The following is a 20,972-nucleotide window of genomic DNA, read 5'->3' on the forward strand; positions in this document are numbered from 1 at the left end:
AATTAACTTCCTCTTTCCCTTCCTTCATGTTTCTCTCTTAGCCTCCCACCCTCCCATTTGCAAAGAACTAATTCCTCGTTAACTTTCACTGAGGAAGCAAGAGAGCTCTGTTTCCTTCTGGGCTTTCAGTCCAAACTCAGTCTTTTTTTTTTTTTTTTCCTATGGTCATCTGCAGCTCTTCTTGAATTTTTCTGCCCTCTAGCTGTACAATCTCAAATCTCAGGAAAATACCACAGGTTTAATGGGCTATTGATGAGTAGAATCATGCTTATAGATCTTATACGATAACAAGCACTTATGCACATGCTGAGATCTGTGCTTTTTGAGGAAAGTTTTCCAGAGACATACTGAAGTCCCATGGACTTAGGGGGATTTCAGCATGTATTTCAGTGTTTTCCATAATCAGGAGTATACATAACTTTCTACCCTAAAGACCCTAAGGTTGTTAGAGAAGCCCCTCTCATTCTGTGTGCCTTAAGGTTTGTGTAGCAGCAGCAGACAAACTGGAAGCACCAAGCTTAACTCCCATTTATGCCACAGACTTATTTCACAAGTTTTTCTTGGGCCTCAGTTTACTTCCCAGTCAAATGTGGAGGAGTTTTCACTTCCACTGTCAAGAATTGGTTTTAAGTTGATTAGGTCTACGAAAACAGTAAGAAACTCTATACATAAAGTAGAAACACTGCTGAATATTGAATAATAATTCCCCAGTCAGAAAAGCTGCTGAACTCCTTCTCCAGACAAAAGCCCTCCAGGATTACAGTGTTTAACATCCTGCTTTCCCTCAGCAGGAAGGCACTTATCTGGAACAACTGTGCCCCTTCCCAATCTGTCAGTGTCCCCAGAGGTCTCCCATGCAGCAGGGAGACACGAGTGTGCATAGAACAGTATTTCCATGACCTAGCTACAGAAAGTCTGCCTGTTCGGGCTCCCTGAAGAGACATTGGAAAAAGGAGGAGAAGCTATCCTCCAGAGGGCAGATCAGAGCGATGCAGACTCCCCTGAGTCATCTTTCAGAGAAGCTCCCTCCTCTCCATCCCCTGCACACAGACCCAGAAGGTGCCACGAAGCCTCAGCCCTGTGTCCGGGCAAGATGCACAATGCCAGGGATTTAGTGCTGCTCCTCTTACTGACAAAATGCAACTTCATTCAACTCAAGCCATCAGTCTCAAGCTGAAGAAATAGGACACTGCTCAAGAGTACATTACAGAAAATAAATTTGTAAATCTATGTCTTTAAAAGTATCTAGACATTTCAGCTACCCAAATCAGGAAACTCTAACCCATCCCAGCTGTATGTGCTGCTGAATATTCTCAGTCAACGATCCCCTTTATGGCAGTCTCAAAATTCATTAGTCACTTTTTGAAAAAGTGCCACAAATCAGAACATGCCCCAGGAACATGGTAATCAAACTCCCTCAGAAAAATATAACGGTGACTATCCAACAGGCTGTTCTTAAATGGGATTATTTTGCTGCAGACAGCTCATTGCTGTTGCTCTCAAGCAGCTAGGGGGGAAGGTGTGTGTTCAGGAATGGGGGTACAGAAAAATACAAAACTGTAAAAATTTGCTTTTATATTAGTGCAGTACTATAACACTAATCTTCTCTCCTCCTGTCCAGTTATGGTAGCTAATTTGAGGTTATAACAGCAGATAGTAGAACATAATAATTAAATGTAATGTGAGCAAAGGCCACAGCAAGAAACAAACATTTTGTTTGTTTTTAATAATTAAAAAACCCAATTCTATAACACAAACACTAAAATTAAAGCGAACCCATCCTTAACTCTCTTCTGTGTAGGTAGCTGAAGATTTTCAGCCTGTATTTTTTACAACTAGACTCCCAGAAACACTGAACACTCATGCCATCCTCATGTGCACACCTCTACTTTATGCACAGAATTAACCTGGCGTGCCATTTAAGGACCATCTGCAAGGCACACAACTGAGTTGCCAGAGCAGCACGAGTGAGAGGGTTGCAGGTCCTGGCATTGGCAGAGATGCTGACTCACTCTGCAACCTTGGCCAACTCCCCTCAGCTGGTCAAACTGTTCATCAGCTGAAAACAGAACTGCACCAAGAAACAGATGCTCTGGCTGAGTTTCACTCCCCTGGGCGAACTGTCAAGGCAGCAGGACAGCCACAGCAAGAAAGATAGACCAAGAGCCACACTTCCTGGGCTCATCCTGCCAGACAGTTTGAAACTATCAAGTATCATCCCATCCCTCTCCTAAATCATTTGACAGGACAGAAAATAAAATAAAATAAATAAAAAAAAAACCACCAGAAAACAAGAAGAGGAAGCAACACAGCTATGACCAAGTTAGTTTTGTAACTGGCACATGCAGTGGTCCATCCACAGTGGTTTTGAAACCATCGTCTTCCCTCTATTTTCCTTTTTTCCTGCTTCCTTTCTTTTCTCCTTTCACTATCTATTTCCACTAGTATAAATTTCCCTTCATCCTCTCATTTTCCATGGCATGATTAACTCTCTCTCACATGCTAACCATGGTACTTGTGTTTGTATCTCACTGTGTGAAACAGCAGGTTTTCATTTCACGTGTACCTCTGAGCTGCCTCTCAAGGTGATCAGGCCAAAACTACTGAACTGACAGGTTTTGGGAGCAGAGGGAAGAAGGTGGGCTCGAGGCAGAAATGAGGTGCAGCACCATCTAAATACAAGGCAGATGTTGTCCAATATTAATAGACCAGCTGTGATATCACACAGACCAAGAAGGGCAGGATATTGCTGAGTCCCAATCAGCCTAAACATGCTTTGCTGTTGTACACAAGCATAGGAAATATAGGGTCTACATGTATTGAAACAACTATACTGGCATGCCTGGTTTACTTCTGAATTGGAAAGGTCAGCCGGAACTGCTGCTAACAGAGTGCTTTGAGAACTGGTCATTTATTTGAATGTTTACGTGAAGTTTCCCGTGTTTTCTAAAGATGGTTCTGTCTTTCTGTACTCAAAATACAAATCTTATGCAAAAATGGAAAAAATCCAGAGAATCTTATATCTGAGACACAGACAGCATGAGTATCGCTGGTCAGACAGCAATATGCAGACCTATCTGTCTCACAAGCAGCGATAACAGAACTCTTTAGCAGCTGTTATAAATAACCAAAATAATGAAAGCAATGAGCAGGAGGCATACTAAGTCTTTACTTATAAGGAGGGTTTCAAATAAGTCTTGCAAAGAATCTGCCCAGCTCACAGGCTTGCCTGCCAAGCGCAGGAATCACTTATGGCAGGCCAATGTTTAGGAATTCCATCTGAAGCACGCTCCAAGGAGATGGCGTTCATTTTTCTTTTCTTGCGGCACAGCACGCAGATGAGACAGCAAACAACTTCTTCGTTAAGTGCTACCAGGTGAATCCAAAAGTGAAGAAAGACGGGGTTAAAGAAGCTGCAGAGATGTCAGAGAATTCCATAGGCCTGTGAAACAACATCTTAAGACGCCTGCTAAGCAATCCTAGAGATAACAATAAAAATAATCTTACCTTTAAAGTTGCCAATGAACAAGCCCGGCAGAATCTGTGAGAAAGAAATATAGTATCAAATATAGATATCTTGTGGTAAGACCAATTTGACAAAGTTCAATTTGCATACAGGATGGAACATACTACTTTAGCAGACTATTGTCAAATGCAATCTAAAAAGCACCAACAACATTTTATGCCTCTTTGCAACCTTCTCAAGCTACATAGCTCTAGGTACACTGGGGTTTGAGAGTATTCTTGATAGCTGAAAAGTATTCATCATGAGGAATCTCACATAATGGAGGCTCCCCAAGGACAGCACAAGTGGTGAACAAATATAAAGTAGGCCTTGCAATACATCCCTCCCCCTGTCCCTCGCAGCAGGGTAAGAGTTACCCTCATGCAACTGATGATGAAACTTCATACAGAAAAGCTGATTTGCCTAAAGCTGCTAAGCAAGCTGGACGAGGCACTGCAAAACAGCCTTTTGAAGTGCAAAGCAGTGGAAGACAGGGCTGCAGCGCTGTGGGTCTGTCCTTCAACAGGTGAAATCACTGCAAACAGCGAGTTGTTTATTCACATAGAAAGAGAACTGATGAAAGTCACTAGTTGCATTTTTCTCTCCCAGATCTACCCGCTCACCCCAGCACTCCCAGAAGCCTACACAGGTCTCAGTCACAGGACTTTAACTGGGGAGGTTTCAAGGTCAGCCTGAGGACCAGCCTGTGAAGTCTGAGGATACATGCGTGCACACGTACAGAGAGGCAGGTGACACTGCACTGCTACCACTCCCACCCTCTCACATAATCCTCCCAGCTGGGGGAGAGCAGTAAGGACGTGAAAAACCTCCGGGCACACCAAACACACTTTCTGGCCAAGAATTTCGTTCTCTATCACCTGAAGTTTCTGACTCACACCCACATCCTTTGAAGAGGCCAGAACCATGCCACTGAGACCATACGATCCTTTTTAATTTCGTACATGCAGAGCATACCACCAATACAGATATGTCAGCGCCGACTTCCTAAAGCCTTAGCAACACCCAAGTGTCATCACAACAGCAGCAACAGTCTCTCAGGGGCAGCTATTTAAAGGGAAAACTCCACCCATTTTGCTCAGTCCAGCAGCCGTGAAGATCCGAAAGTCACGCAGGACTTTACATCAGGGATTATCGCCCCAGCCTTCGTTTCACTGTAGCCTGCTGCTGAAAGGCAGCCCAGCTTACCATGCAAAGGTTAGCAGGCCAGCAGAATGGCCTGCAAAATAGCTTCTGACCTGCCTTAACTCCAGGGCTTTCATCTGATGAAAACGTCCTGTTCACTGTTATTTATCTAGCCTTGCAGAAAACAAGAAGACTTGCAGCCCTTCTCACACTGCCCACAGCTTTGGTTTGTGCACACATTCCTTCCTCCCAGCTTTGCTAGGTGATCTCTTTCTCTGCCGTGTCACCCCAGCAGTAACAGGGCTCGATTCTGCCACTGATACTGAGAGACCACTTCTCTGGGACCCTTGCTGTACCCTGAACTGCTTACAAATTAGGGACTGCGTGACAACACCAACTAGACAAGAAAATGGTTCTTTAGTCTGGTACAAATGGGCCCCCATAAGTTTTGCACAGAGAAGCTCAGACAGTTTTCTCCCCTCTCCTTGCCTCTTCATTTTGCATTTGTACAAATTCAAAATTCATACAAACACAGCAAAAAAAAAAAAAAGCGAGACAGTTTCCAATGCCAAGGTATCAAATACATAAAAGAACCCTGACAACATTCTGCTGTCTCCTTCCACATGCAGAAGACTCACAGTCTCATGGACCAATTCATTATTTTAAGTACATTTAATGACTCTGCTAGAAGTGCAGCCCAAAGACCACCATCCCAGGCTAGGAATTAGAAGCCTGTAGCTGCTCCAGAGAGAAGAGTACCCAAGGGTGATTGCTAAGGGCCAGTTCTGCAAACAAAATACAGGCTTTAAAGCAAAAGAGAGTCAAGTTATGAACAAATTTCACCAACCAGCTCATGCCTGCCAGCTCCCTCAATTTAAATGTAGAAAAAAAAATTTTAAAAATGAAAAAAAAAAATCCCTTCTGATATTTTTAAATAGCTCTCTGGTATTTCCTATCTGCAGCACAAATCTCTAATCACACCACCACTAGACTATAGCACTTTATAGACTCCAGGACATTATTTCTGCATCAAATATGTCCTCTCAAGAGAAGATAAAAGCTTGAATTCCAGTCACAGTTATTAAGGTTAGACATTATAAATTAAAGATATCAAGAAACACTGGAGGGGGTTGCAAAACTGAGATTGTTGTTGGCAAAGGAGGAAAAATCCAGACGTTTGCATTTCTGCATTATGAAGCAACATTGTATGCTAGATAGGAAATTAGGACACTGTGCAACCAAGGACAGATGTTAGCCCTGTTGTCCTAGTCATTCTAGAAGCAAGAAACATTACTATGGGTGAAAGCTACCTGGAAAGAAGTGAATCTTCATGCCGTGCTGACTAATACTTTGGTACTAGACTACGGCTGGGAACTTTCAGCTGTGTCATCTCACACTGCCTTCAGCAACTGCAACTCTGGGCTGTGTAAAATGAAGGCTGATGGCTGCTAGGGGTGTGTGAGAGAGAAGGGGTGGGAGTCAGAAGCGAAGAAAAATAAGGTGGTTGTTTTTGTGAACTTTTCAACCACTGCTTTATGAATAAGAACAGTAGCATCTTTATATCATTCGAAACATTGCAAAAATGACCACGGACTAAATAACAGATGTAAAACAGTAGACAACCAAGCAACAAGGACAGCAACGCCTGTCTTGGTTCATACATCACATGAGAATAGCTCATGTTCTCCACCTTGCACAAAGACAGCGCCCTGCAATGGACAATAGTATCTCCAGTTGCTAATGTTTCTCATCAGTCCTCTCTGAAAATACACCTCTCTGGAAAATGGCTTAAAGGGCTACTCTGCTGCTGTTTCCCATGTAGATATATACTTACAATAAAACATCTAACTCCTTGCCTAACACCGCTTCTAGGTGCAGTAGTATGATGAGTGCTTCAGAGAAGTTCACCAGACTTTCTGTGGAGACAGTCAGGTGCTGTAGAAGGAGTAGGTGAGCCTACCTTGCCCAGGAGTACAGGAGACTGTTACCGGTCAAGGAGAGGGATTCACTGCTGACACGAAGTGGCGCAGTTTCACTGGCTTCCATAGAACTGGCTGCATCAGTTGTAACTATCCACATTGATTTACATTTCTTATGAATCAACGCCTGCAACGAACAGGGCTTATCTGCCCTTTTTGTAGAGATAACACTCAACTCGCCCCTTCAGAAGAGTATGCATGAATAACGGGCAGTTAACAGTAACAGGACTAACAATAACTAAAACCCAGGAAAAACTCTTCACTAAGCATATCCTGTTCAGAGATAATCAAATCGAAATACTATAATCTCTTGTCACCATCTCAGCCACCAGACTTCAGCTCCTGGAAAACATTTTCAACCACAGATTTCAGCTTGAACTTTGAATACCAGTCAAAGTTAGACATTAGGCATGAAGACAAATCAGGCCACCTAGACAACTGCCTAAGTCAGACCCCATTGCTCACCTTGTACTTAAAATATATATATAAAAAAAAAAAAAAAGTAAAGCACTGAAAATTAATAATAGCTCAGTCAATGCACATTCAATATCCAATTCTCCTTCCCTGAACAGAATAAGAAGGGTATTTATGAACCAATGCTTTCAGTTTAATTTGGGAAATGTCACGAGGCTTGGGTGGGCTTAGGGAACACAACTAAGCACAGCTAATTTTACAGAGAAAAACCAGCAATAAAAGACAAACCCCACCTAAAAAGAATGCCAGGCCTCCAGCCTTTCATCAACACTAACGGCCACTTAAAGTCAAGTGCATATTTCTTAGCTATATGCTACTAAATGCATGAATATCATGTGACAGAAAAATAGGAGATCATACCACTGAGAAAGGCTCAGCATCCAAGAGCAGCCACAGCAGCTGTAGCAGTCTCTGGAGCTTTTCCTTACCATACCCCATTACAGGTCACTACTAATCCTCTTCCACTGGCATCAGTACAAAGAGATGCCCTAAATGAAATAATCCACCATTGGATAAGCTGCTTATTTTCTCCTGCCATCCACATACAGCTCTATGGCAAAAAAACACACTTCAGTTGGAAATGAAGGCAATTTGCATTGACAGACTACACTGAGTCAAGCAAATACCCCCAACATCAGCACTGATGATTCCACGCCTCCCCTTGCCCCTCCAACGTTTGCTGACTCACAAGATCAAAACAAACAGATGATCCAGGGGCACATTCTGAAGGTGGCAAGTACCAGACCTACACACAAGATCCCTATAAAAATAAACCCTGATAGCTGGTACCCAACATTGTTGTAGTCTCCTTAAAGGAGCCAGTTCTTCCTGAACTGCGGAACATTTCACCCTCTTGGATACAGCCATAAGAAGGAAGGTGTGTGCTATGCTTGTCCCAAAACGCTCTGGTTATTAACGTCAGGGCAACACTCAAGAGAATTTAAATTACCTTATTGCCTGGAGCCATAGATTGCCAATTCCTGCCCACATCGTAAAACAGCAAGATGTAATGAAGACAAAGTGCTAAGCTTCAAAGGGTTGAAAACTGTCTTCCTCCCCTTGACTGCAACTTTAGCAACCCATATCCCACCCCCCTAAATGTTTTGATAATTTCAAACACTCCCAGAAAAACACTAAGAACATACCACAGGATTAAAAGAAGCCTCTGCAGCTGTGTTTCTTCCTAACTGGCTGTGCTGGTTTTGGCCGGGATAGAGTTAAGTTTCTTTACAGTAGCTGGTATGGGGCTACAGTAGCTGGTATGGGGTTTGGATTTGTGATAATGTGTTGATAATTCAGGGATGTTTTCTTTACTGCTAAGCAGTGCTACACAGTGTCAAGGCATTTTCTGCTCCTCACACCACCTCACCAGCAACAAGGCTAGGGATGCACAAGAAACTGGGAGGGGACACACCTAGGACAGATGACTGCAACTGACCAAAAGTATATTCCATACCACATGACATCATGCTCAGCATATAAAACTGGAGGAAGACGGAAAGGAGGACCTTCAGAGTGATGCTGTTTGTCTCCCCAGGTAACCATTAGGCGTGATAGAGCCTTGCTTTCCTGGAGACAGCTGAATACCTGCCTGCCTATGGGAAGCAGTGAATGAATTCCTTGCTTTGCTTTGTCTACATGTGCAGCTTTTGCTTTACCTATTAAAGCATCTTTATCTTAAGCCATGAGTTTTCTTTTACTCCTTCGACTCTCTCAGCTGTCACATCACAGGGAAGCAAGTAAGCAGCTGCGTGCTGCTCAGTTGCCGGCTGGGGTTACACCACAACACTGGCCACTCCTAGAAGGTACCTCCAAGGAGTGACTGCATATCACGACATTATCCCCAGACTTGGAAACAAAACAATGAAGAGAAAGATGAAGAGAGGTTCTACCTCCTACCTGCTAACTCTGTTGGACTAACCAGCCAGATCTTTCCCCTGCCTAAAGTTTCTATTTCAATGCTTCAGTCCACGGGATGAAAACGCTTCACCTCCCAGGTGGCAAGCTAAGAATTCTGGACATTCACTCATCTGACTTACAAGGGCAAGGATGTCGGACTGGGACAACTTGCAAACAGCTATTTCTATTTCTTCTCCGCTCTATCAGAGGCCACGCTCAAAGTACTCAGAGCAGGATGTTCGACAGAAGAGATGACTCAACTTCTGTTTCTCATAGTAAGCTATATATAAAAGGCTAGTTACCACCACGCTTCCAGACCTGGGTTTGCAACACAGGTGGAGGTACCGAGAAAAATCGCAGTCGCCCCTTGGTAACCACCGCGACGTGCCAGGGGAGTCAGCGCCGCTGCCAAAGAGCCAACACCCTTTGCAAAACAGATCCATCTTCCTTCCTCGCCGCCACGTCCACCGGGGCCACCCCCCGCTCGGTGACTGCCCGTGTCCGCCTGCCACCCTGCGCTGCCCCGGGGGGACGCGGGACACCCCCTAGGTTGGGGAGGGGGCGCCAAGGGACGCGGGGAACTTAAAGACACGTTCCCACGCTCGCCGGGCCGGCGGCACAGCGCCGAGGGTCCTGCCGCAAGGCTGAGGGGTGCGGGCTCTGCCCCCCCGCCCCCAGGGCGCCCCGACTGGGGTTGGGGTGCACGGGTTGGAGGGGGGACACGCGACGGGACACGGCGTGAGGCCGCCCCCAGCCTGGGAAGGCCTGGGAAGCACCACCGAAACCATCCCCCCCCGCGCTGCGGCGGGGACGGCGGCGCGCCCCGAGGGAGCGGCACAGCCCCGCTCTCCTTCCCTTCGTCCCAGGGCGGGGGACCCCCGGAGCTGAAAGAGAAAAACCTCTCCTGCCCTGGCTTTTGGCGGTTTTGTTGGGGTTTTTGGTTTTGCTTTTTTTTTTTTTATTCTTATTGGGGCGGGCGGCCGTCGCCCAAGGGCGAGACAAAGGGGTGGGAGAAGGGGGGTGTCACGGCGGGCCCCCCCGGGCACGGCTGCGCCTCGCCCACGCACATGCACCCCCGCGCAGCGACGACGACGAGCGGCGTTACCTTGTTCATCCCATTCCCCATGGCTTAGGGCGACCCGCCCGGCAGGGAGCAGCCGGGGGCTAGCGAGCTGCGGGCGGCGGGGCAGCGCGCATGGGACAGTGCGTGCCGGGGCGGGGTAGGCTGGGGGGACGACTCGGGGACGAGCTAATTGCTAATGAAGGGCGGCTCGGCGACGCAGAGGCGCATCGCCTCCCGCCCCGGCCGCGGCTTTCTCCTGGCTGCCGGGAGGCTGGAGGCGGGTTTCCGCTCGCCCGGCCCCGGGAGCCGGGAGCCGCGGGGCCGCGCCACCAGGAACTGCCTCCCCGCCACCGCCCCCACGTGCGACTGCAGCCCCGCCGCGCCGCCGCGGGCGGCCCTGGGGGTTGTAGTTCGCCGCGCCGCGCCTCCCGCCTGCCGCACGCAAGCCCGGACTACAACTCCCGTCGGCCCCCGCGCCGCCGGCTCCTCCCCCCCACCTGTAGCGGGACCGTCCCCCGCAGCTCCGCCCGGGCAGGGCGGGCGCCGCCTCACCTGCCGCTGCCGTGCCCCGAGCGGGCGCGTTCCGACCTCGCGCGGGTGGCGCCGGGGCTGCTGGGTCCCGCTTCCCAGCCCGCTCCTCTCGGCCCCGCGGGGGGTCCCGAAGCGCCCCGTGTGCTGTCGGTGCGCTCCGCTCCCGGCCGCGCTGCGGGCACGGGGCGCTGGCGAGGCACGCGAAGGTCATTCACGGCCTTCACTGAGGCGAACGGAGGCGGGGAGGCGAACAGTTCGAAGCCGACATCGGAGAAACCAGACTGGTTGAGGTGGAAAGGGGACCCTGGGACCACCTGGGCCACCCCCCCCCCCTCCTTAGGCAGGGAAAGGTGACCATGCGGAGTCACGGCAGGCCTGGCTTCAAGGGCGTGTGCAGTCCTTCCAAGCCCATGCTTTTGCTCCCTAATGTGCAGTTAAATGTTACATGATCTCTCTCACACACACACAGAGAATCATTAGGTTGGAAAAGACCCATTGGATCATCGAGTCCAACCATTCTTATCAATCACTAAACCAAGCCCCTTAGCACCTCATCCACCCACCTTTTAAACACCTCCAGGGATGGTGACTCAACCACCTCCCTGGGCAGCCTGTTCCAGTGCCCAATGACCCTTTCAATGAAATTTTTTTCCTAATGTCCAGCCTAAATCTCCCCTGGCAGAGCTTGAGGCCGTTCCCTCTTGTCCTGTCCCCTGTCACTTGGGAGAAGAGGCCAGCACCCTCCTCTCCACAACCTCCTTTCAGGTGGTTGTAGAGAGCAATAAGGTCTCCTCTCAGCCTTCTCCAGGCTAAACAACCCCAGCTCCCTCAGCCACTCCTCGTAAGACTTGTTCTCCAGCCCCTTCATCAGCTTCATTGCTCTTCTCTGGACACGCTTCAGAGCCTCAACATCATAATGTAACATACTTAACCTTGGTGACACCACACCTCGAATACTGGGTTTGGTTTGGGCACCTCACTACAAGAAAGACATTGAGGGGCTGGAGTGTGTCCAGATAAGGGCAACGAAGCTGGTGAAGGGGCTGGAGAAGAAGTCCTACAAGGGGCGGCTGAGGGAGCTGGAATTGTCTAGCTTAGAGAAAAGGGGACTGAAGGGAGACCTGATCACTGTCTACAACTGCCTGAAAAGAGCTTGTAACAAGGCAGGTGTTGGTCTCTTCACTCAAGTGACAGGCGATAGGAAGAGAGGAAGTGGTCTCAGGCTGCACCAAGGGTGGTTCAGATTAGACATCAGGAAAAATTTCACTGAAAGGGTTACCAGGCACTGGACCGGGCTGCCCAGTGAGGTGGCTGAGTCACCAGCCCTGAAGGTATTTAAAAGACAGGCAGATGAAGTTCTTGGGGGATCTTGTTTAGTAGTAGACAGGTGTGGTTCAACCTGATGATCTCAAAGGTCTTTTCCAACCTAGTGATTCTATGATTCTATGATACAGCCACATCCCTCTTGCATAGAGATGTGTTCTGCAGAGGTGTGGTGATTTGGTAGTTGATGAAGGAAATTTACTCTGAAGAGTTAATATAATAAGGAACGCAGGCACGGACTTGAGGGATACATGCAGTTTAAATATGCAGGAACCGCGTATTACTACATAAGATCTCTGCCATTAACCAACCCAATAACATCCACCCAAAACCCCAAAATCTTTAGTGGCTCATATGCAAAACAAAGAAAGATGCAGCTGTGTGACTGCCATCGGGTTCCTTATGCATTTATACATGTGTCAGTGTGAAATGTGTATAAGTGATGACAAGATGTCATTTGTTTGGCATGCTGCACTGGGACTGGGTGGGTCAGGGGCATCTGCAGTCCAAGATAGGCAACGGAATGGTGAAAGATGGAGAACAGGGTAAAGTCAACAGGCAGCAAAGCCAGGTATCAAATAATAGATAGATGAACTCTGAAATGATGGATAGATGAGTGAGGGAGGAGTGTAGCAGAAAGGAAGTGGCTGCCAGTACAGGCACTCTAAGGGGATGATTTCACAACCTCCAGTTGCAGTCAAATGCCAGCTGTTGCCAAAGAGGTGATCACACACCTCCATGCTACCCTCAGTAGTACAGCTGTGATCCTTTCCTTAAGCAACCTCAACACTTGTCTAACCCAACACCACACTCATTCGGAGAACTAGCCCCATAGAAAGCAGGGGGGTGAGAGCCCACTCCCTGTGGGGTCAGACTAGCACACACGGAGACAGGGAGCAGGACCACACCTGCCTCTGCAGTGGCTTGCCACCGGATTGCCACATCTTCAGAAACTGGTGCTGTTCCTACAGAAGCCAATGACACACTTGAAAGTCAAGAGAAGTTAAGCCATGTGTTTAACTGCTTAAGAAGGTGGGAAACTCTTGCCTTGAAACAGCCATATCGTCACCACAGATGCTTAAATTTCAGGGGAAGGGAACACCCTCAAGAGCAGCACTGCTGGAAGAGCACAACCCAGGGCAGTGGAGGCAGGGCAGGCTCCTGAGTGATCTGCAGCCAGCAGGTAGTTTAGCACCAACTTCCACGTGTTGGGTGTGTCAAGTGACCAGTGGGAAGTCAGGGTGCTAGCACGAGGTTTGCTGAGTAGCCTTATCCGGGGTTTGTAGGAGGAAAGCAAGCAGCATGGACTGCAGAGGCTAGGCCGCTTCTGCTGTATCTATGCTGGGTGGCCCTGGGAGTGCTTCTGAGCTGCACCTCTATCCATGTTAGGGGAGGCTCAGTGTAAGCCAGCCCCTGCTCTTTTCTGCTTACCTGGGTCTCCCTCATGGAACTGTGCCAGCAGGGCGGTAGGAAGCCAATACATGCTTCAACCTGGATCGTTTGGGATCAGGACTTTGGCTTCACTATGTGATACTCCACACCTGCTTCTTGGACTTAGCAGAATGCCTGACCCTTCCTGGCTCACAGGAGAACAGAGAAGCATCAGGAAGACACTGCCTTTGCTTTTGAACCATTCCTAAACCTACTCCTCCCTGAGCTTCCACGGAGTTTGGGGTGTGTATCATGTCATTATTAGCCACTAAAACATAAGAGTGGTTTCTCTGTAGGGCCAGGAGGGATAGCCACATGACTTATGTATTGCAATTCTCCCATCCCCCTCAACATTGCTGAAAAGCAGAGCAGTGAGCTTTATCACAGACACTGGCTTTAATTTTTCATTCACAGAGCTTTCCAGAATATAATTTACTTTATTCTCATGCCATGCAAAATATGACTGAGATCCAGAAGATATGAATCATAGTTTGCCATAATAACTACCAAACATATTCTGCCCCCAAAATGAAAAATTCCTTGTCAGCAACTCTGGCAAGCAGTTTCTTTTTGTGAGACAAAAGGATAAACAATTAATAATATCCTGGATAACTGCAGGGACCTGTGTTGTGCTAAGAGGTCCATAGTAACTACAACACCTTTCAGTCAATATTCTGAGAGTCTGGGCTGGTCAATTCAGTTCCCTAAAACTTGTTTTCTCCATCTGTAAAATGTAAATGACAATATTTGTGATCTTTGCAAAGAGCCTTGAAAAGTACTGTGCATGGGCAATTCACATGAAATTGTTATATTAGACACTACAGATGGAAAACAAGTGTATATATATCTTAGTCCTTTGGCTTTTTCTTTTTTTTAATAGGAAGTGTCCTGCATTCCCGTTCTGAATGGCAAGTGTGATTCTCTGTTTTATTTTCAAGTTTCGTGACTCCTTTCAGGATGCCTACTTCACCCTGCAGTGCTTTCCCTTATTAGAATGTTATTGCACGTATGCAGCTTTTTAGAATGAAAGAGCAAAACTTAGAGTGGGAGAGTGTAACATACCAAGATGAAAAAGCAGTGGGAGGAAAGCCACTGGTGTCTTAAACATTTACTATGATGTTTAGTGTCTCCTTTTCCTCCCCACAGGTCTAGAGGGGGAATCCTGATACTGTTGCCAGACCAGTCTCTCTTGCCAATTATTCCAAAACTTGGTTGTTTTACTTCTTCAGCTGTTGTTTAATAAACCACCACATAAGGCATTTAGGGAGGCAGGTCTTTAGTAAATCTAAAAAAAATTCATTGTTAGTTCTCAAGATCTTAGTCCTTGTGCTTAGTATCTGCACTGGTTTTAATATTTTGAAAGCACATTTTAAAAAGCAAGCTATCCTGAGATGACTGGGCAGAATAAATGAACTCAAAAAATAAGAGAAAAAAAACTCTTGCTGAATTTCATAGCTTTCAGTATCCCTGAAAAGAGAGATCATTTGAGCATAGCCTGTAATCCTACAAATCTGTGGATTTTTCTAATTCTTTGCGATATGAGGATGATAAATTGAATAATCGCTACTTCTTGACTTTGCACCCAAACACATCTGGCAATGCCGAGTCTTCAGCAGCAGCGATCATCTTCTAGGCATTTGCTTGAGAACTAACAACCAACTAAACTGATACCGAAAGTGTACCTCTTTAAAATATTAGACAAAACTTCTGTTTTGACAGTACATTGAGCTTACTATGTTAAAAATAAGTAAGTAAATACTCTTTACTTCTTATCTTCTGATCTTGCTTTCTGTAAACCCTGAGCTCACATTCAGCCTTAGGCAGAAGGCGGCTATACATGATCTGTCAGGAACTGATAAGGCCTGGGTTGGGTTCCCCTGAAGCAGCGTCACAGCTTAGTTCTCAGAGGTGGCAAGAAGGGAGATAAAAAGAATGATTGGTCAGAAATAGCTAATGGAATGGTTTTCCTCTGAAATAGAATGATTTGATGAAAAGCAAGTGTTTCATCAGAAATAAATAACGAAACCTTAAAATTCATAAATAGCATTGGGCTTGTTTTTTACCTGTGCTGAGAGGGAGGTCAATGGAAGGGAAAGATTTTGGGGGACTCATTGCCCTCCCATTTTAATATTTCTACATTGTAATAAACATTGCCAAAGCATTTCAAAGCCTGTTTTCTGGAGAGAAGAGATAGCACTCTGATTTATTGCCATGTATTCACAGAATAGAACTCATTTGCCATTTGATAAATTCACTGTCTTAAGGCCAAATTTGGCTTTTATTATGCCACTGTGAATCTGCAGTAATGTCATCAAAATCAATGACGTTGCAGCTAAGCTTTACGTCCTGAAACTGAAGGGAGTAAACATTGTGGTTTACTTCAGCAAAAATCAGCTTTAAGAAGCTGTTCTCAACAGGCAGGGTAGATGGAAGACTATCATCTCCTTCTGCGTCGTATTCCTCTCCTTTCCCCTTCCATTAACAGATAATATCAACAGAATATGGAGTATACCACAACGAAAGGGCTGAGCAAGCAGATGAGACCAAAGTGACACAAAGGAGGGCTTTGTGGAAGGCAGATCTCAATAAAAAAGGGAACCGACAATTCAGACAGGAGGAACAAAGCTAGGGAATGGCTGAGAAGAGTGTACAGGATAATTCAGATGTAGGTTAGCTGCCATGGCAACCATGTACCGAATTACTGCACTTCTGTGTCTCTAAACCTGCCAGCAGCTCCTTTTTTTTGTATGTACTTCAGGCTTTAAAAAAAATGAATCCACCTTAAAACTCATGATGGCTTGTACATGAAGTGCAGATACTGGGATTGCTGTGAAGTGCTTGGTTTAAACATTTAGAAAATGGAAACAGAAAAAAAATAACATTCTGATGTCAGTAAGTAATTAAAAAATATATGATTTCTTTAACATTATTAGCTTTGTACTGGTTTGACTTGCACATATTTACTGGGTCAACCTGACACTTTTACCTCTAATGTGTATATAAGAAAGAAAGTAGTCCTACCAGCAGCTCTATTTATTTTTCAGTGTGAAAGAATGCCACACTATAAAGAGCATAGGACATTTTCTTTTAATCCTAGGATTCTTTGGAAATATGGTAAAATATTAGATCCCTAAAGAAGAGAAACAAGGCTATCAAAAAGCATGCTGCAAGGCACATGCATATTACTAGTTACTAAGAATAGTCTGTTGCTGAGTGTGAATGAAAATATCCAAATGTGTTCCCTTGATAAACTAGGTATGTGTTCGTTTCTCTGGGCACATGTCAAAGTGTTCTCAAATGGAAAAATAATATTATAATAACCTTACCTCTGCTTCCAGATCATATACTTGTACTCCTAGGGGAACACAGCCTTCACAACATCTCTCTGCTAGAAGCTGATAGACAATAATATACATTGGACTTCTCTTACAAGGTCCGTGAAAACTTTTCAGAGTAGAAAGAGGTCAGTTTTGAAGTTCCCATTGAAACTTGGTGAACATCATAGAGACATTCAGCCATCAACTGAGAGCAGTTAGGATGTGACTCACCCAATTCAGCAGCAATCTTTGAATCAGCTGCAGAAGCGGCTGTGGTCAGTGCCAGGAGGTAGCTCTCCATCCCTCCACCATCACATGATACTCAGTATAGACTGTGGTACTTGCTAATCATGGCCTGCCTCCAGCCAATACACTGGGCAGAGATCTTTATTTTGATATTTTCCCAATAGCTTCTGCTTGATGGGATACAACTTAAGATTTCCTGTGTTTGGAAAATGTAAAACAATTAGAAGTACAGTTCTCTATTCCCTATTTTTTATCTCAGCCAAAACCTAATCTTTAAATACTGCTTATGAAAAACATAATCCAAATGCTTTTATTTCCAATATATTCACTACATTCTCCTAGAACACTCAGTTAATCTTGTGCCCCTTGCACTGGTGCCTCACTCTTGATACAATGTTATCATCCAGAGTCAGCTATTCAATTTTCCTTGCAGAGTTTTCACTTGATTTGCTTGTTTTGGCCTGCTGCAGTTATCTATCTGACTGTGGCAACAGAGTCCCTCCAAAGCTGCCTCCAAGCTACCTGGTTACCTACAAAGTCTGAAAGTATGTTTCCAGTGCATCTGGGATTCTGCCCACACTTCAGTGGGCTGTCTGTGAGTGGTCTGTGGGGCAGCTGAGAATGGAAGATGAGTGGGAAGCAGAGCACAGAGCAGGCTTACATCTCTTGGGTGTACAGGTATAGAAAAATCTCTTGGGTGTATAGGTATAAACCACTAAGATATTCTTAGGTTAAGCAGCAGATTCAGTGCCCCTAGCCTGCCTGTCTTCTGTAAGTTATAATAGAAACTTGTTTTCTCTGTAAGTATGCGGCCACTTGAGACACCTGGCATCAGTATGATTACAGCTACTCTCAGCAAGTTTAGTACCTTTGGAGATGTGAATTATGTCAAGCTCAGGAAGCAGTAACAGTGCCAGGACTTCAAATTCTACTGTTTGCCTCTATATCTGTCTCCCCACAATTCTGTAAACCCCCATTCTTCTATCACCTCCTGCTGAGCACTACACCAGCTGAGCAAGTTAGCAGCTGCTGACAAACTATTCCACTGGTGTGACCTAGTTAAGTACAGATTAATATCTGATATTGGTATGTAAACCTGTTTTCCACCGTACATGGTAAATTCAGGGTCATTACACTAAAGACATTTTCAGACATCATAGTATCTCATATGCCTTGTCCAGCAGAACAGGCACAGTCATCAGTAAAGCAATGTCAGAAAAGATCAGTTACTAGTCCAGTATGGGTTCTGTTTGCTTTCATGTTGATAGTTCCTTGATCTTCATTTCAACCAGTGTATGTTTCCAAGGGAAGAACTACTGGAGCTACTGTTGCTGTCTTCCCTGTATACTCTCTGTTCACTAAGCTAACATCTGTCTCTTTCTGCACCTACTGGACACCTTGCAGTTGCAGGGCATATTGCTCAAATCATCTGCCTCTGAGCTCTTCTAGTGTTACTGTGATGTTTTATTGTGGTATTTTGGGGTCTCGGTCATCGCTTTTACTAAAGCATCAGCAAAACTCAGCAAGCTTCTAACCTGTTAAGGGCTAATTCAGGATCTATTTTTTTGTATCTTCTGAGGCTTTTTTGTTTATTCTGATCCTTTGGTCCTTTGTCTGGGTCTTGATCACATGCAGGACTTGACACATTAGTTTTCAGGTTGTATACTTCTCTATAGTTTCACTTTCCTTTGTGACTCCACATTAGATCTACACTCTTCAGTCCATTCTACAGGTCATTTGACATAAAGACATAAAAGCAGCTGTTCTGGGCCATAGCAAAGATCCACATAGCTCCACATCTTCCCCGAATAGTGGCAATGGCACCTGTGAGAAACAGGGTGAGTACAGAGGGTTCTTTCCCCTTTTATATCTTCTAGTTTCTGGCAACCAGCAGGTCAGGTTTGTGAGCCAAGGGCACACCCAGTCCCCAGTCTGGATGTTAAGCTGGTGTTTTTATGTCAACACTTAGAGTGACTCCAAGATCTCTTTCTTGAGTGACAACTGCTCGTTTGGAACTGTTTGCATTTATTAGGGTTGTATTTTCCCCATATGCACTGTTTTGTAATTATCAGCATTGTATTTTCTCTGCCATTTTAATACCCAGTCAGCTGATAATGTCAGATCCTTGTGCTACTTTCTCAGGCAGCTTTTGGTTTTGACTATTGGAAACAACTTTGTATCATCAGCCACCTTGGCTGATCCACTATCACTTCAAGCCTATTTGTGAATGTGTTGGACAATGCAGGACCTGGCACAATCTCCTTCCCCTGCCTTCCTGCTGCAACTTCCTTTAATTGTAAAATATGATCAGTAGCTCCCATCTTTGCTTTTCATCCTCTAAACAGTTACTAATCCACAAAAGGACCTTCTTCAAACTAAGGCTTTCTAATGAGCCTCTGGGGGTTTGGGGAATCCTGTGAAATGATTTCTGAAAGAAACCATTATACAAATGCTGGGGGAATTGGAATGGGGAGAAGGGTGTGGAGCAAGGAGATGTATTTGTTTCTAAAACCAGGAAGTTTTTAGTTTTCCTTATGCCTAAGCTTCTCTCTAACCTGAGAAAATTGTGTATCCTGCCAGAGCCCTGCTTGTGAAAAAGCAGTATATTTCCACCCAAATCCATCTGGCAAAGCTAATGACACTGGCTGAATGTTCTGCTTATCAGTAGACTTGCTAAGTTTCATTTCATTCACTAATATCTTTGAACCTAGTTCCGTAAGCAAAAATTATTTTGTCTCTTCTTTGTGAACAACTGTACTTGGTTTCATAAAGAGTCAAACCTACCTGGAGGGAATGCAATAGTCAAACTCTAGTTAGACTTGGGTAGGGTTAATGCAAATTTAAACTGAAGTCCACGAAGGCACAGTCAGGGTTTGTATTTTTACTACCCAACAGGAACAGTTTATACTGCCAGTGAAGTCAATGAAGCTTTGTCATTGATTTCAGTAGGAACAGGAATGCCATTTGTCATAAAAAATATCCTTGGCCTAATCTTTTTGTAAATAAAGAAAGAAGACATTTCAGGAAATTTCACAGTGGTTTTTTTTTCCATATGATTATTATTTCACCTGCTTTGATGGTTAATTTATTTGTCACCTGGCAGAAAATGAAACTCATTTTATACTCTTTTAATATCCAAACAGAGCTATAATGCATATCGATGTGCTTGTATTTAGGAGTGATGCCAACACTGAGTAATTTTAACATATTATATAGTTGATAATATCTGACCAAATATTCTAGAATAAGTCACTATAGAAATGAAGGTAGGTTTCCTGTGTGGCTTGCAGTATCATACTAAAATACAAAAGAAACCTGACAAGGTTTCAGTTATGAAATAATAGATACTGAGCCATTTTCAGATTTGCTCCATGTTGCCAAAGTGTTTAAGCAGGTGTGTTTCACAAAGTTTGTGAAACAAAAGCTGAGCTGAAAACAAATCAACATTAGGAAGCAAAACCAGTGCTGAGTGATAGTGCTTAAAAACTGAGAAACAAGAGTGGTTTTAAACAGCAACTGAAAAGGTGCTTTGATGTTTTTTAAAGCACTCCCTTATACTCTAAAAATATGTTACAGTTTTCTGCAGTAATGTACAAGACATTGCACTTCTGTAGTTTGGATTATATCCATCAAACTAACTTTTTTCTTGCAATATGAGCATGTCAGCAGTTTATGAAGATCAGGAAAACATGTTCATAAACCTAACTGCTAAAAACCATTTTTTTTCCCAGAGCATTAGCTTGGGCGTACAAATGGGGAGAAATGGCAAAGGATCCAAAAGCCTCAGTATCTTCACATGACCAACAATTAACCTGTCATTTTGTAGGAACAGGCGAACCCCTTTGCAAGTGAATGCAAGGGCAGGCAAAATATTGTTTGCTGAATTGAAGTGATCTTTGTAATCAATATCTTATCTCGACCTCAGCTGAGAAAGTACCCTTCCCTAGCACTGCAAGCTGAACATCTTCCACCACTGCACAGAACAAGTGGTCTCCCTCTGAAACACAACAAGGCTCAGCAGTAGCACAGGCAGAAGTGTTTGGGTCAAAGATTGCTATCAG

The 20,972-nt window shown here is 44.9% G+C and overlaps 1 protein-coding gene across 1 annotated transcript in view; it reads right to left on the reverse strand.

Annotated features, from left to right (window-relative positions):
• The window catches only part of DUSP22 (dual specificity phosphatase 22), a 47,592-nt gene extending 37,238 nt beyond the window's left edge, over positions 1 to 10,354 (reverse strand). The window contains exons 1-2 of the mRNA XM_069853602.1: positions 10,106 to 10,354; positions 3,508 to 3,541 (exon numbers count right to left, since the gene is read on the reverse strand). Of these exons, the coding sequence (XP_069709703.1) occupies positions 3,508 to 3,541; positions 10,106 to 10,126 (55 nt within the window). The 5' untranslated portion in view covers positions 10,127 to 10,354. The remainder of the gene's footprint in view (positions 1 to 3,507; positions 3,542 to 10,105) is intronic.
• Between the last annotated feature and the right edge of the window lie 10,618 nt (positions 10,355 to 20,972).

This window comes from Phaenicophaeus curvirostris, chromosome 3 (assembly GCF_032191515.1).
Source record: "Phaenicophaeus curvirostris isolate KB17595 chromosome 3, BPBGC_Pcur_1.0, whole genome shotgun sequence".
Taxonomy (NCBI): domain Eukaryota; kingdom Metazoa; phylum Chordata; class Aves; order Cuculiformes; family Cuculidae; genus Phaenicophaeus; species Phaenicophaeus curvirostris.